General features: G+C 35.2%; 1 protein-coding gene across 3 annotated transcripts; it reads right to left on the bottom strand.

Moving 5' to 3' along the window:
- Window positions 1–5,876: 5,876 nt before the first annotated feature.
- Window positions 5,877–15,442, bottom strand: im:7151449 (complement decay-accelerating factor). Of its 3 annotated transcripts, XM_063473575.1 has the most exons (13): window positions 15,243–15,442; window positions 12,231–12,416; window positions 12,041–12,140; window positions 11,508–11,578; window positions 11,104–11,283; window positions 10,594–10,629; window positions 10,333–10,464; window positions 10,056–10,115; window positions 9,443–9,481; window positions 9,316–9,357; window positions 9,170–9,221; window positions 7,711–7,786; window positions 5,879–7,509 (listed from the first exon to the last, which is right to left on the bottom strand). In XM_063473575.1, exons 1-12 carry the CDS (start codon window positions 15,316–15,318, stop codon window positions 7,729–7,731), a joined length of 1,032 nt encoding a protein of 343 aa, XP_063329645.1. In that variant the 5' UTR covers window positions 15,319–15,442; the 3' UTR covers window positions 5,879–7,509; window positions 7,711–7,728. The 3 variants fall into 3 exon arrangements, with proteins under 3 accessions (XP_063329647.1, XP_063329646.1, XP_063329645.1); XM_063473576.1 differs by lacking the exon at window positions 7,711–7,786 and having other exon boundaries at window positions 5,878–7,509; XM_063473577.1 differs by lacking the exons at window positions 10,056–10,115; window positions 10,333–10,464; window positions 10,594–10,629 and having other exon boundaries at window positions 5,877–7,509.
- Window positions 15,443–16,343: the final 901 nt, after the last annotated feature.

Here is a 16,343-nt window from a genome sequence, read left to right as displayed (position 1 = left end):
ATCAGGAAAGAACATCTGCCTAATGGGAAATTTAATTAGTATTATTTTTATTTGTACACAAATCAAATTTACTACCTTGTGGGCTGAGGTGCTTTGACAGTATTAGAACAAATCAGTTGCTAAAATGAAAATTCAGCATGTTGATTAACTTCATTGTCGTCTGATTCTCAAACACAAAATGTGCCAGAAACTCTGCTTTGATTTTGTGTTCCCACAGACACTGGACAAATCAATTGTAGAATGATGTGCTCAAAGTGGTTACAGCAGTGTTTCTATTTATTTTATTTTATTTTCTAATTTCAGATGAGGACATGCCTTCAGACAATGGATTCTCTCAAAGTTATCCTCCCCAGGGAACTGGTTTCAGATGGTGTCTTAGAGTACAAAATCCCATCTAGCACCATTTGAAATCGGTGTTCTTGAGTGGGAACACACTTCGGGAATGATGTCACTGAACCATATTCTTCATTAGGTTGACAGAAAGTTTACTGCATTGTTTGTGTCATAAATTTAGATGTAGCTCTAGATTTCTTGTACATTTCTCCATGTAATATTCCAATCCTAATGCTCAGCAAATCAGAAAAAAAAACACCAGTTTGATCCCAGTTCTCTGACCACTAGACCCCCCCCTCTTACCAAGGCTGACCGTTTTCCTCTGGTGTTCAGAGTTTCCATCATGTCTAGCACCATTTGAAATCGGTTACAATGTGGAGGGACTATCAACAAAGATTTTGCTTCAGTTGCAGATGGAATTCCACTAGATGGCAGCATTGCTCTACAATCTCCAGAATTGTCCAGGCTTGCCAATAAAGAATTCTTGAAGCAGTATATTATTGTAGGGTCTTTGCCTTACGATATAAAGCCTGTTGAGGCAGCTGTTGTTGTGATTTGGTGTTATATTACTGAACTGAACTGACAGTGAAAGATTTTCTGAGTAACCCTGTTCATTCAGGAGACCAGGAAGAAACGTGCAGGGTGAAGCAAAACTTTTTTAAAGGATTAAAAAGGAAAAAAGACCCTTTGCCATGTTCCAGTCACTCAGCCATGTTATCTGCAAATTACAGACATGTCTTCTGAGTTTCTTCCAAGAACATAAAAAAGGGATTATATGCTTCAGTGGTTAACTGGTCCAGATGTTGTGGTATAGGGTTCATGTAGTTCTTCAAAATGTACATCTGTCCTTTAGTCATCGAAACAGTGTATTGCATTTAAATTATGCACATGACAGTTTTTCTAAACAGTTTTAGCCTGACACTAACACTATCAATATTATCTAATTATGTGTAATATATTTTGTTTTTAAACTTTTTGGATTAATTTAGTAGCAACACCATACCGTTTTTAGGGAGAGAGAAGCTCAGCATCAGCTGCTGAATCATTTTTTAATTATAGCCTACAGTTTATGCAGTGTTCATGCAGGATTTGTTTTTCTTGTTTATGAGCTTTAAGCTAAATTATTGCATGTAATCATATAATACGTGCCTGACAGACTCTCACATGCTTCATTTACCTGGACACTAGATGGGGAACAAGAACCAGTATTAGACTAAAACATTAAGCCAGTAAATGGCAACCTTTTCACCCTCTACACGTCACGTAGCTGACACATGCATTAAAACTGGAGTCTTTTTGAATAAATTACTGAAAATTCTTAATTAAAATTTCAGAGTGATTAACCCTCACAGCTGAGGTTAACAACCTCACCTAAGAGGGTTCAGAAATGCATAATTTGAAAAGGTTAACAGTAGGTTACCAGGAATCAATCTAACCACTACATACAGATTCATTTAAGTCTGTATTTACATCACAAATCAGACTAAATTTGACCACTATATAGATATTTTTCAGATTTTTTTCTTGTTACCCACCTATTTACACTTAAAGAGTCATATTTCATACTATATTATGTGAAGTATCAAAGCTGACATGATAAAAAAGTGCACAGGCTGCCAATGAGAGTTTTGCTTTGTTTCTTTCTGACAACAGCTACACTCCAATTGAATTTTGCTCTTTGTAAGTATGGGGACATGCTATCTTTAAGAATTATATCTAAAAGAGCTACAGAATGATTAATTATAGTCACTGACCAGTCAGGTAACAAACTTATTACAGTTCAGTAAATGTTAGGCAGGATTTACTATTAGGTTCATGAATTACAGATCTGCCACCACCTCTAACATCCTTTACTTATGTTGAACCACCACCAGCTGAAAGGTCTCCTTACTGCTTCCCAAATCCTCCTCTGACATTTTCTCTTAAAAGAGAGTAACAGGGTTAGCCGCTAAGTGGTGTCATCTAACACAGCTTTTTATTGATTTCCCGCTGCTAGCCTTATCAAAAAAAGTGTGAAGTCTAGGTAAAATAAAATGGCATTAAAGAGGCTACTGAAAGGCTATCATCGAATGGGGTAAATCTCAATTTGACCTTATTTTCATCTGTTGTGTCTGGAAAGAAGGAAACTGGGGAGATGAAGCCGTCATCAGAGTGAGTTTCTATCACAACAGCAAACAAAAACATACTCCACTGTCCACCCACTTACTTTACTTCCACTATAAAGAAAAAGTGAGTCATAGGGAGTTTGTTAAACATGACGTCATCTGCCTCATCCATTTGTGACCAAGCCCTGTTCTGTGGTCTAGTAAGACTAGTATCACTGCTTGCTTAAAATTATATCATTTGCCCCTGACCTCAGCAGCTGCAGGAGGAAAACTGAAAAATCACAGACTGGTCATAGCAGACATGATGTTTAGAAGCACTGCATTTTGTTTTATTACCAAGACAACACTTATGGACTTAGAAGAGAATATCATAACCTCTTAAAAATGAGAAGTTGTTTTCATTAGCTTAAACAAGTGGAATCACCACTCGTTTACAGCGGCCAATGTTAACTAACATTAGCAAGCTTCAGATATCTGTCACCAAAGCTGTTTGACATTTTAGTTCTGTATTTATACTAATGTTAATGTTAGGGACTATTACAAAAACAACTTGTAAGGCATTTCATCAAGCTGAGTCTGTTATCTGATGAGCGGGCTCACGCAGGGCACAGAGGCAGATGGAAACAAATAATTTCCTTTAGCCTTTACTGGTTAAAGTACAAGTCAAAATCCAAAAAGAGGCAAATAAAGCAGAAACCTCGATGACAAAATCATATGCACCTGAAAAACTGGGAACAAAGCCAGGTGGAAACAATGAAAGGGGGAAAAAAACAGGAAGTAAAATCAAAACAACAGACAAGAGAAAGGTTCAAAGTAAAACAGAAAGTGGTCAGAGGACAGCTGAGACAGAGATAGGAACCCTAACAGTAAGAATGAGAAAAAATACAGTAGAAACAAATATGTAATATGGTCCAAAACAGAAAAAAAAAAACAACTCAGGACGATGACAGCATCTAAAGAAATTGTATTGACATTTGGCACACTAAAAGTCAGTGTGAAATTGTGGACAAGCGTCCTTGCCCTCTGAAATCCACAAAGCTGAGCCAACTCTACTGTTAGAAAAAATGTGGAGGGAGTGTAACCTATTCTCCCTCTATAACCTATAGCCTATGCACAAAACTCTTGAGTTGCATTTAACTGATTAGACTGAGCATTTAACGTTGAGAATGTTCACAGTTTGTAAAAAGTTGTACAAAAGCCTTTAGAGAAAAAAGATTGCTTCTGATTAGAAGCAACACTACACTGAAAAACTATTAAGTCTCATTGTAAGTAATATAAGTACATCATAAGTGTTAATATAACTAACGGTGATGGTTTCCATATTGTTGAAGGTGCCTGCAGTAAAAGCATGTAAACATTTACAGTGTGATACAGATGGTGGGGCATCCCTGTTTAACATCTGTTTTTTGTCTAATTCTCAGTCCTCAGTGGGAACCATTTATCTCTTGTCTTCAGCTTAAAGATTTCCATCCGCCCCACTCATGAGAACAATTTTAAAGAGGGGTTTCCTCATTCTCCTTTCCACCACAAAACAGTTATGCCAAAGCCACTCTCTAATTTCCCACCATATTTTGTGTAGCCCTGGAAGTGCTTCAGACAACACACGTGAATCATAAACAAAAGTATGCATGCCCTCTCTTCCTGTTTGGCTAGTGGTTTACTTCACAATTACATGTTTTTATCAGTCTGACGTTATGCCTTTTCTTGTTTACCTCATGTGTAAAACTGCATCATTTCCACTGTTACAGTGCTCCCACCCCCACCCCAGCTTTACCATGTTGCTGGAAAATAACTACCCAGTGCCCCTCATCCGCAAAAACATTTCCTCCCCTTTGTGTTGTGACATAATCCAAAAATTAATTATGATCTTGAGAAGTTCATGTGATGGGAGCCAGCCTAAAGCCCACTTGTGCATTTGATTTAAAACTTGCTAAATAAATGTTTGATTTTTTTTGACAATAACATAACAAGCTTATGAACTAAAATTAATAATGTCTGAATTTCTATTATATGAACAGAAAAAGAAAGAAAACTATTAGGAAACCCACAAAGAGGATGAAGAGAGACGCCAGCACCACATCTTTTTTCTTCACAAACAGGACAAAAGCTCATGGAAGTCTAATGGAAAATCAAGAGGAGCTAATGGAGTTACTTTTAAGTATAACCTTATGCATAGCACATGGAACTCAGAAAGCCAGGGTTTTATCACTTCCTTCCTTTATTTTTCTTTCCTGTAAATCTGCTCTTGTGGTTCTTTTTAAAGATTTTCTGAAAGTGACAGTTTTTAAGGTTTCATGACAGTGATGATACAGAGTGAGCCGCTATGGGTGTGGTATTGAAGGTCAGTGGAAAAACAAAGTTAAAGAGTAGGCAGAATAAATGTTACAGATCTTGGTGAGTGGAACACTTGGTCAGACACGAAAGGCAACCAGCCTGTTTTCTGTTTTCACTTGTTTTTCCAACTTTCCATTCATTTTTGTACTCCTGTATTTGTTATTTGATTGTTAAAGCTACAGAAGAGGGTCGGTAAAGTTGGCTGGTCAATATATGAAAATTAGACAGAAAACTGTTTTTGTTAACTGCACAAATGAGTATTGTTTAAAATCACGAGACTGGTGGGAATTAAAGGATCAAGGCTGGTAATTAAAGGGTAAGCCACTTTGATGACAACTAGGTGACTAAGCCTTTTAAAAGACTGGCCAATATTGTGAGTTCCTCATGCTTCATCCCTCCCCAGACGCTGGATTTGTCATCATGTTGTTAGAGGGTTTGTTGTAATGTTCTGTTCAAAGGAGAAGCCCAATGAGATCCTTAACTCTTAATCATGATAGCAGCATGGCTTTAGGGTTGGCAATATGGGTCTGAAATTGTTACAAAACTTTTTGATGGATGGATGATTAAATTGTGCAAAGGCTTTAGGTGCCAGGAAACAGAATTACTTTGACAATCCAAGGAATTTTCTTTTCATTTCACATCTGTGGTTTTGACTCAGTTGGTGGATGGTTTGCAAAAACAAACAAACATGTCTGTGTGTTTGTTTGTTTATTTGTCCCCCAACTCCTGCTAGCCTAGGAGTTAAGCAACCACACTTGACACACATGCAAATCTGAGGCCCTTGAAGGTTCATATCTATATCAAATCTTATATAGCATTACTGTGTTGCCTAACAACCATCTAGCAATGGGCTGAATGGGTCTGTTTCTTTATGCACCTTATATAAGGATTGTCATTTTAATTTCATGGCAGTAACATGTCTTTAAAAAACAGAGTACAAGTCCTGTTAACCACCTAGTAATGAGATAGAATGACAAATTTTTAGCATTTTAGCATGTACATTTCTCCATGTAATATTCCAATCCTAACACCTATTTTTTTTTTTCCTTTCCTTCTTTTTTTCCCCTGAGTATATTAGTCTCCACCCAAAGTCCAGCACCCTGAGGCTATATGAGCAACAGAAAGAGGACAAAGTTTATTGAGTGTAAGAGCCACAATAAAAGACAAATCATGGAGCATCTGTGAATACATCAATAAAATGGCCCCTTTAGATGGCTTCTCCAGAAATGCCTCGGGCAACTGATACAGACAGTGATGTGTGTTATGGAGGATTGCATTTATTTAATTTTTTTTTTCTGCAGAGGCATTTTCAGTTGTTTATTTGCACATACTGCGACTGAATGTCTCAGTGACGTGATTTTTGTTTTGCTCAACAAACAATGGCTTCAAATGAAGAAAAACTTTTATAGGACAAAAAATTGTTGGTTTTGTTTTTGTTACAATAAGAAAAACAGACTCCTCAGATGTGTCCTTTAATACAAAAAAGTCCAACGCAAAGTGGACATGCGACCAGCGAGCAACCCCATAAATATAGTAAATTTCATTTTTAAGGTGTCTTATGGTGGATTGTTGTTTTTGCCAAGATTGTCAAGGTTTCTGAGAAAAACAAAAACCACTTCCCTCTGATAATTAAATGTCTGTCAGCATAACTAAGACAAACAACTATGTTAATGAAGGCGTATCCTGCCGTGAGATAGAGCTGAAGTATTACACTGAATGAAACACAACACTTGAGCAGGATACAATGAAACAGTGTCATCACATTTTATTTTGGGCTTGTCTCTGTATGGATCCACACCCTTGTCAGCATAATGGCTTTGTGCTAATCTGTTGACATGACAGTGAATGCATTCACTGAGGCTCTCCTCTTAGGACAGAAACTTTTACATTTTAAGGTGTGATGAAGACTTCATCATGTTCTTTAAACTGCATAATAGTAGCATAACAAAAATTAGGTTATAAAATCTTTCTCTTATCTAGTAGATTATTTTCATTTTCACAACAGCTTCTCAATCCTCCAATGAACCCATTCAGTTATGTTTTTTTGGTCTTGGAAATTCCTTTCATATTTAACAGAGTCAAATCTTGCCTGATCAAAGAGGAAAAAACTAAAAAACATAACGAGAAAAGAAACTACACAGTCTTTTTCTCATGGGAGTGTGGTTTACTCTTTTTTTGCGCAGCTTAGATCTCAACAATAGACAATGATGAAAAGAAAGTCAGGAGGCAAAGAATGCAGCTGATTGTATCTTTAGAAGTCACCACTTCATTCTACTGACTGAATTAACCACATTGTATGCACTGTATCCCTTTTCTAACCTCCTTTCTTCTGGCCAAATGAAACAACACATTAACATATAAGATGACATGTAAAGTTATGGTGGTAAAATTGATCGAAAGCTGCAAACAAAAAAATGCTTTTGCAATAACAACAAGAAAACAAAATTATTGTATTTACTCTATTTTATAACATAAATAATATATAAGCAGCAATGATAAAGAACAATAAAATATTTACAAATTTGTTTTAAAATAATACAAAAATCAAATATAATATTACAAAAGGCAATCCAAATTTGATACTTTAACTATGTATGCTCAGCAGGGTTGATTATCTGCCAAATGAACTGCGGCAACATTGAAAGTGAGTTGTCTTTCCCCGTCAACTCAGAGAGGCACTGTTACAGTTTGATGGTACATCCTTGGGCCTTTTCATAAAGGTGAAATTCCATGTGAACTAGTGTAAAAAAACACAGCAAAAAAACCAAAACATTAAGTTGACCTTCATTCACAAAGTAATGCAAAAAGGGAAATGATGCATCATTCTTTGTTAGGCTTCGATACAACACTAGCAATACTAATATTAACAACCTAAACTTACAGATAGAAAAATGGTTAAATATGTCTCTGGTGTATTTTGATGGTTTTATACAGATACCTGGGTGAGGCAGGCAATCTAAAGATTTTGGAAGTGTAATAACCCCGGCTTCTGGTCTTCTCTGGTGTCATATGAGCTATGGTGTCATTAAATAAGGAATTTGCATCAGAATTATGGAGTTATATTACTTTTATGTTAAAAATTTATTAGTTTTATTGCATTCTTAATTGGCAATAAAAAGTGTTAGATGTTAGTCAATACAACATTGAGAAATTAATTACTTAACAAAATGACTCTGTCATTGAATGTATATATGAGATCAATGTAGCTTTAATGTCTGAACAGTTTAATGACTGAGCACTTTAAACCTACATTCTTTCTAACGGCTAGTAGAGGAAGACTCTTGTCACCACAAAAGAAAACTCAGTTGTAAATAGAAAAGCTACCCATTGGATCCCTTCATCTGTGACTTCAGTAAACACTTTCCTGATGATTTTTTGGTCTTAATCACTAGTTTGTCGGGTAGGTTTTTTGTAACCTTACCATATAAAATACTTTGAGGTGACTGTAAGATTGAATTGAATTTGAATAGTTTCACATCTTACTGAATACAACATCATGTTGTATGGTTGTAAAAACCTAGCAAGATATCTACTCTTCAATCATTTATACAGACGATCCTAGTCGTCTTGGTTTGGACAACCATTCAATAAACACAGTAGTTGTCAATCAAACAAATTCCCAAAAACAATAAACATGAATCGAACCTCTTTATTGCAAAAAAATATTTATTGCTTTGTATGTCTATATAAGTATTCTACGTAAAAACAATGTCATCTGTTTTCCTGTCATAGGCCAGTTTTGCCGGGGGAGATAACATTGCTTTATGTTAATGCGATGTGGTTTTGATACATTTTGATTGACAATGAGCCATATGACCCATATGAGCCATATCATATGCTGTGTCGTCAGTTTATTAGTTATATCTGCTCTATGTTCATCATGTCAGATTTCAAAAAAAGACAGGTGAAGGTAAAAATGCTCAGGTTGTTGTGGTACTTCACAAACTAATGGAGATGTAAAGGCAGCTAGGTCCATCTTTTATATGCAGTCTGTGGGCATAAGCAGCAAAATATCTATCCATCCATTTGCTAAATTTATTATAAAAAATATTCTGATTCCTTATGGCTTAAAGAGATTTAGTTTTTTTGCTGATTTGTATGTCACAGCTGTTTTTGTTAAAGGATTTCCTCCTGACTTCCCTCATTCCTCAGCAGTCCGGAAACACACACACGCACATCTGAATTTCAAAGACTAAAATGTAGTGGATAGATTTAAACTGCTGCAGCATATTGACAATATATTACTGTACAAGTCCATATAGGTTCTGAAAATACAGCTCTAAATATTCAAAGGTCAAAAGAGCAGTGCATGCAAAGAGAAGTAGCAGAGGCATATAGAGTAAAATCAAATGTAAGCCATGCATGATGAAGTTAAGAGTAAAAAAAATGGAACTTACCCTTTTCTTCTCATGTTAAACTTGTGCAATAGGATAAAACCTATAATTACACCTGCAAAAAAAACCATTAAAGAATATTTTGGTTTTGTTCTCATTTCCACAACAAAATGCACTATATAAATTCCAAAAGAAACAATATACATTACCTAACAAAACCACAGCACCAATGACCACAGCAGCCACTGTTCCTGGAAAAAGACAAGCAAGGTTAAACGCACAGGGAAAAAAATACAATAAATGTTTCTTATTAAAACGGGGGGTTAAAAAACTCACCACTATCCGTGACAGTATCTACATTCCCGTCATGCATGCCTGCAAAAAACATATACAAAAAAACAAACAAACAACCACAGTTTTAGTATTCAGTTTAATTTGTTAGGACAACAAGGATACATCTATGAATCTACAGACAGACAGACAGACAGACAGACAGACAGATAGATAGATAGATAGATAGATAGATAGATAGATAGATAGATAGATAGATAGATAGATAGATAGATAGATTTCACAATTTTCACATTTCATAATTTAGTGTTCTCAGCCAGAGAGCACAAGCACAAAAATGTTAAACTATGCAAGTTAAAGTCTAACTAAGTAAATTTAGTATTAAAAAATTAATGTGTTATATACACATGAATAATCTAAGACCGACCTATCTCATGGCTTTATATTAGCTGTCAACTCATGGGACATTATAATCAGTTACAAAGTATCAAAATCTATGTTGTTCAAAGTCTTCGAGAACCTTTATATTCTTTCCACAAAGTAATGACATTCAGTGGTGTACAATATGCAATTTGGTAGTCAATGTAACGTAAAAACAGGCCAAAATTTAAAAAAAGAAGGTTCAAATGCTTGAGTGCTTTATAAGAAATCTCTCTACCTTGAAAGGATGATGATGTAGTTGACAGAATACCAGCAGAAGTAGCTTTTCCTCTGAAAACTTTTGAACAGCACAAATAGAATAATTCTCCCCAAGTTTCAACAAAGCTTCAAGAAATGTTTAGGTTTTCACTTTAAATTTTTAAGTATCAACAGGCCAACAGTAGGCCTATATGAAAAGTCATTTCTGAGATGCATGCAACATGCACATAATAACATGCACATAATAAATTCATGCTCCTGTGATTAAACAGTATCAATTCAGGGTTTTTCTGTACCTTTTGTTAAAGTTGAGAGATTTGGTATTGAACTGGTTGTGACAGTTTGAGTTCTGTGAACTGTGGGTGCAGCAGAGGAATTTGAAAACGTGGATACTTTTGCGTCAGTTGTTGTCAAATCCGTTATGGTAACTAGCATGAGGAAGAGAAAAACTGCTTTTTAATGGAAGAGGTAAAACCACATAATTCATAATTATTCTCTATATTTCAATATATATAATTCTGTAAAACCACTGTTATCCATTAATTCTCTTTATATACCTTGTGGCCGAGAAGTAGTAGCTGGTGCTCTTGTCACTTCAGTCAGATAGGAATAAAAACAGAAAACACTTTCCTTCATATCATGTCAAAGGAAAAACTAAAATGAAAAAGCACAGCAGCAGCAGCTGTTGCCCCTTGAAATAGCTCCCCCCCCCCCCCCCCCCCCCCCCCAACAACTCTTGTGGGGAAAAATTTACGCTTTAGTTAATACAATGTTAAGTTATTATTAGAATTAGTGTGCCAGTTAGTAGGTAAACTACATGGATGGAGAACATTTATAAAAGGTAAATATTAAAAGCTGAAGATAATGGCAAATCGATACATTAAATATGACATGGTTTGAAAGTGGTCAGCATAAAGAACATTCATAAAAATTACATTGAAGAATACAAAAACATCTGTATGATTCTAAAATAATGTAATATTCTCAAAACATTATGATCACCTCGACCTGCTTTGCATCATAACATTAAAAGTAACAAGTAAAACACACTGATGCATCGGCCTTACCATTGCATACAGGTTGATCAGGACTGTATTCACCATTTTCATCGCACACAACAGTATCATTCCCTATGAGGGTGTATCCTTCATGACAGGTATAACGTATGGTATTGTTGTATTCTGGGTCATCTCCAGAATCCCATGAAGTATTGCCATTGGCTATTGCAGGTTTGTCACATGTTACAACTGAGAAACAGAAAAACCTCTTTACTCCAAAAAAATCACAAAATGATCACAAAGTAACACATTTTGCTCCTTATATATATAGCGGCATTGTTAACTGACATTGAGAAAAAAGTAACAGAACAGAGGACTGGAGGAATGTTTCTGAATAAATGCTTATCTTAGAAATGTTAAGTAACAGTTTTGACCAGTTCTATGACTGATAGCTAAGAAATGAAGACATTTACTTTCACAAGAAGCTCTGCCACTCCACCCTTGATCATAGCACTCTTTGTAGCTCGACCCGCTAATCTGGTAACTGTAGAAAGACAGAGTGAAAACAAAGCTGCTTTGTTAATTTAAGGAAATGTTAATCCTTAACAGTCATGAAATTGCAATGCACTGAAAAAACATTTTTACAACTGAATCAATCACTGTTGTTAGAAGGAGAGCCAAGTTTCTAGCCAGGTAAAGCACAAAGTAACATCTTATGACAACCAATCTATTTGACTTTCATATGTATTTTGTTTTCTTTAGAGATATTTTCCATTAGCCAATGCATTCCATTGCACAGACATCAGTCATTTATCAGTACTTTATGCCTGACAACTTTTAGCGGTACAGCATGAAGAAATGCAATATTTGGAAATGAACATTAATATTTTAGTGATTTTTGCATGTCACTACTTCATGATTTTCATTTTTCTTTTAGGATTTTCTGATATTTTAACACAATGCTCAACCAGATAAGTATGAGAAGGTGAAACAGGTTTATACTTGCCCTTTTTCACAAGTTACTTTTACTAGAGCACCAAACAGAGTACCCCCAGTTGTATTAAACTTCATATGTGGCTTTGGTGGAGGTTGACCACAGTCTTTCTCTGTAGTATAAAAAACAAACAACACATATCACTACAGGTGTTTCAGGCTGTACATTAACTCACAAAATAACAGTAGTAGACAAGACTTACTCTTGCAGATGAGCTCTGACTCAGTCCATTGATTATTAATGCAAGTTATAAATTCAGAGCCGCTTTCTTTAATATATCCACTAGAACACTCTAACGTGACCTTGACATTCTCTGGGAAAACATTCATTAGAAGTGATTCATTGGTTAGGACAGTATTGTTCCCTCCCTCAGGTTTAGGACAGTCACCTGGAAGTAAAATTAAAAAAATGGTTTTAAAATCAGTAATCATGACAGTTAAACACTAAACATGAAAACTTGATTAAAATGATTAAAAATGTAAATACAAATTCAGCTAATATCATACATAACTTATAGGCTTTAGTGGAAGACATGATGTGTGAATGAAAATAATCTGTCAATCCTAATTCCTCATCAGAAATCGCTTTTTTAGTAAGGCAACTTTTATAAATAACCTAATGGAGAGGTATAATATAATTTCCTTAGGTGAAGTTTGTGTTAAAATCCTTATTTTCAGTTAGTCACATTTTGTTATTTGTATAAAAACACTGAAAATATAGGTTCCTATCATCATAATACAGAAGAATCTATCCCCTTAGTGATGAGATGCACTTAATTCTTAATACTAAGTTTTCCAATGAATATTTAAGAAAAAAAACAGATAATGTTGCCCCACAAAAATGAGTTTTCCTGCATGCTTTCTTTCTTGCACACACAAGAAGAGATTCCCCATATTTCCTAATATTTCCCAACACAGACACACAAAGGGGGAGAGTGTAAAGCCTAAAGCCAGGTGCTTGTTTACAAAAATCTTTGGTCTTTGAAATGCAAATGCAGGTGTACAATGGACTTGATCATTCTATATCTATAACAGACAAAGGGGAGGGACTACTATAAGTAAGCTTAAATCTACAAGGTTTTGGAGCAGGTCTATTTTTTAAATTGAGAGAACCCTAAGGGAAAATGAAACTGATGTTAGAGTATGCAGCCAAGAACTAAAGCCTTATTCATTCTTTCAGTGAAAACCTGCTTTGTTTTTGTTGGCATGCACAGATTGTAGAGAGTGATTTTGGAATGTCTGAATGGTGAACGAAAAATAAACATAGAAACAGGAAAAGTTGCTACCAACATATCTACATAGATACAATTTGATTTTAAAAACAAATCTGATTAACCCTGGGCTTTTTGTACTACAAAGGCGGTTTACTTCTTACTAAAGTATATCTTACCGCAATATAACTTATCCTCCAAACCTAACCTACCTCAGAGCGGGTTAGATTAGCAATCAGTAGATATGAAATCCGAGCCTGACTAATCAGTCATGACTTTTCCAGAGAAGATCCTCAGATTATCTCTGGAAAAAAGACTACTGCAGGGTAGGGTAATCTAATTTATTTTGTGTGTTTTGTAAAAAATATGAAAACAAGGCCACCTACATTACATCACATTTGTATGTACACTAAACCACATTGAAATTCTACTTTTATATGTATTCTTTACTACCTCTCTCACAAGGCTGTAACAAACAACAAGAACTAAAACTTCCTTCTAAATATTAATTTAATCAAAAATTCATTATAATCCATGAGATTCTCCTGTGTCTTGATACAGGAGCTACATAGCTGATAAAGCTGTAATACTGATAAGTGTGTTAACGTATACAGTTAGAATTTTGGGTCACTTTCTTTTCTGGCTTCAAAAAGCCTAAACATATGTGGTTGGTGCATAGTAATGAAATTTACATCACAGGGGCCTTTTTGTTTGAAGAAATGTTGACTAATCTTGGCATTTGTAAATGAATACTTGCTGTTATATTATAAAAGAAATACTTAACCAAAATGACAAGAAAAAAATGGTTCACTGTAGGTTCATTGTGCTGTGATGGTTGTATGTAGGTTTGCAATGTATGTGTGCTCGCAGAGGTCATTAGTTCATTGGAATAAAGCCACCCCCACACATGGCTCAATGTATGGTGCCTCAGTGTGTGCGTGCTTATATGTATCAACATGTGTAAGTATATATGGCTATGGCTTTGTACTTTCAACATTCTCTAATTTAACTCAAATGGCAAGCTAATGAAAAAAAATACACCGAAATACACTGAGTATCTGGTCATGGAACTACACTCCCTTTAAGCAGACTTGAGTTCTAACTTGGAAATGTCTGGTTACTAAATACATAGTATTTAACACGTGATCACAGGGATCTCTGTTGCTACTGATGTTGTTTTTTTCTACAAAATAAGAAAACGAGTAACCACTTGTGACTAATTAAAAATACCAAGATTGATTTCAATTATATGTGCTTCAACTTAGTGTAAATCAGATATTTAGCAGGTGAAATAAATGTTAAACTTACTTTTGAGGGTAAACCTAGTTATTAAGACGTTAAATATGTTGTTTGAACAAAAAATTGTGGCTATTTTTTTCTCTCTCAACAGAGTAGGTATAGTATGTTATCATATTATAATGCTGAACCAGGCATTCACCTGTCCCTCTTGGTAATGTAAGTGTTAATAAGTAATCATGGATTTCTTATTTCAGTAGGTCTTCCCACTGGAAATGTTAAGAGGTCATTAATAAATCTAAATCTAAAGTTGTGGATAAGTAAACCTAGGTAAACTGAACTAAACAAACAACTACTAAAAAATATAAGAAAAAGAAAAACTTTCTACTTTTTGGTAGTCTTAGCTTAACTGACATCTTCGCTCAAAATATTATTTCTCACTTTCTAAATTTGTTTACTTCAAAATAATCGCAGGAGTGCACTGTATGGTAGAGTAGTAGGTATTTCTCATCATGACAATTTATTTCAAATTTTCGTGTCAGCTAGTAGTATTCAATGTGAAATGTATAAAACTGTATAACTGTAAATATCTCAACAGCTGCTGATCATTTCAGAGATATTCATAGAAGTTGGCGACTTTTCTTTTCCTCTTGCTCAGATAGTAAAAATAAATGTAGCATGGCTCTCTTAGTTAGAGTTCTCCTGTGACTTGGTTGATAATTATTATCTCATTAACCAGACTCCCCCGAGAATGGTGTTATTACTGACCTGCTGCCTTTACGACCAAGAGGTACATTAATAGCAGGGACTTGAGTCTTCGCTGTGTGTCCAATAGAGTTTCCATGTCGCAGAAGGACAAAAAAGATCCTGGTCCAACTCTGGAAAATCCTTACGTTAACCGCAACTTGTTCAGAGAGGCAAGAGGGAGCCCTGAACCGCTCCTCAGACTGTCAACACTTACTCTCTGCTGTCTGCGAACGCGTCATGCTGTTTGTATTGCACGTGTAACCGGAAGTGAAGTAATGTCCTCCACAATAAAAACCTAGAAGAAAGAAGCTCCCTCTCCAGAAGAAACCTGCCGACTGAATTAGGAAACTAGCCTTTTTAAGGTAAGTACATGTTTGTGATTTTCTTTAAAATATAATATTGATGTTTTTATTTGTAGCTTTATGAATGATAACCTGCGCATACAACTTCACATTTCACACTGTGTAAACAACTCAGGTAACGTGCAAATTCTTACTGTTCAGTTTTACATGTTTAAATGTTTAGATATGCACATATAATTACAACTGATTGTACACTTCATAGTCTTTAAACAACTCACGTTTAGGCCTAATGTACAATCTTTATGTCCAGTCTTATTGTTTAAATCCTTCAAAGACACACATGTTTTTATATACGCGTGTGCATATATTGGGTATGGGTATGTGTGTATGTATATGTAGACATAATTATATGCGTATGAAATATGGCTTTAATATAACGTAAAAATTGTTTAGTTTATTTTGAAATGCTTTGAAAGTATTAAAGGAAGTTCTGCTAAATTTATACGCTATATATACATGTGAGAGTTGTTTTTGCAACTGGCAGCAACCCGAACTGCCCAGTCAACTGCCCAATCTGTTCCTGCAAATAGAGTAGGAGCGGTGATATCTCCAAACAGTACAAAAAGCGGAAAAGGTGAAACATTATATGACTGTCTTGGAAAAGAAATCGGCCATCCCCTCTCTGTATCTTTAAAACTTCTTTTTTGTTTCACGGGTCCTCAAAAGGTGAAAACAGTTATTTCTAATAAATCTATATAACGGAATACGTGGGAGATATTATCTACTATAACAAAAACCTACTTTTGGGTGCAAACATTTA

The sequence above is a fragment of the Pelmatolapia mariae genome, linkage group LG5, assembly GCF_036321145.2.
Source record: "Pelmatolapia mariae isolate MD_Pm_ZW linkage group LG5, Pm_UMD_F_2, whole genome shotgun sequence".
Classification (NCBI taxonomy): Eukaryota; Metazoa; Chordata; class Actinopteri; order Cichliformes; family Cichlidae; genus Pelmatolapia; species Pelmatolapia mariae.
The sequence above is the reverse complement of the archived record's forward strand: the minus strand, read 5'-3'. Positions and strand labels throughout refer to the sequence as shown.

What these genes read in the sequence shown, in the direction of transcription:
- im:7151449 (XM_063473575.1), bottom strand. Translation starts at nt 15,318, where the DNA reads ATGGAAACTCTATTGGACACACAGCGAAGACTCAAGTCCCTGCTATTA. An exon ending in AAAGTAACTTGTGAAAAAGG is followed by an intron (nt 11,579 to 12,040) that starts GCAAGTATAAAC and finishes GTCTTTCTACAG; the next exon opens with TTACCAGATTAGCGGGTCGA. An exon ending in TGGTGCTGTGGTTTTGTTAG is followed by an intron (nt 9,222 to 9,315) that starts GTAATGTATATT and finishes TTTTTTTTGCAG; the next exon opens with GTGTAATTATAGGTTTTATC.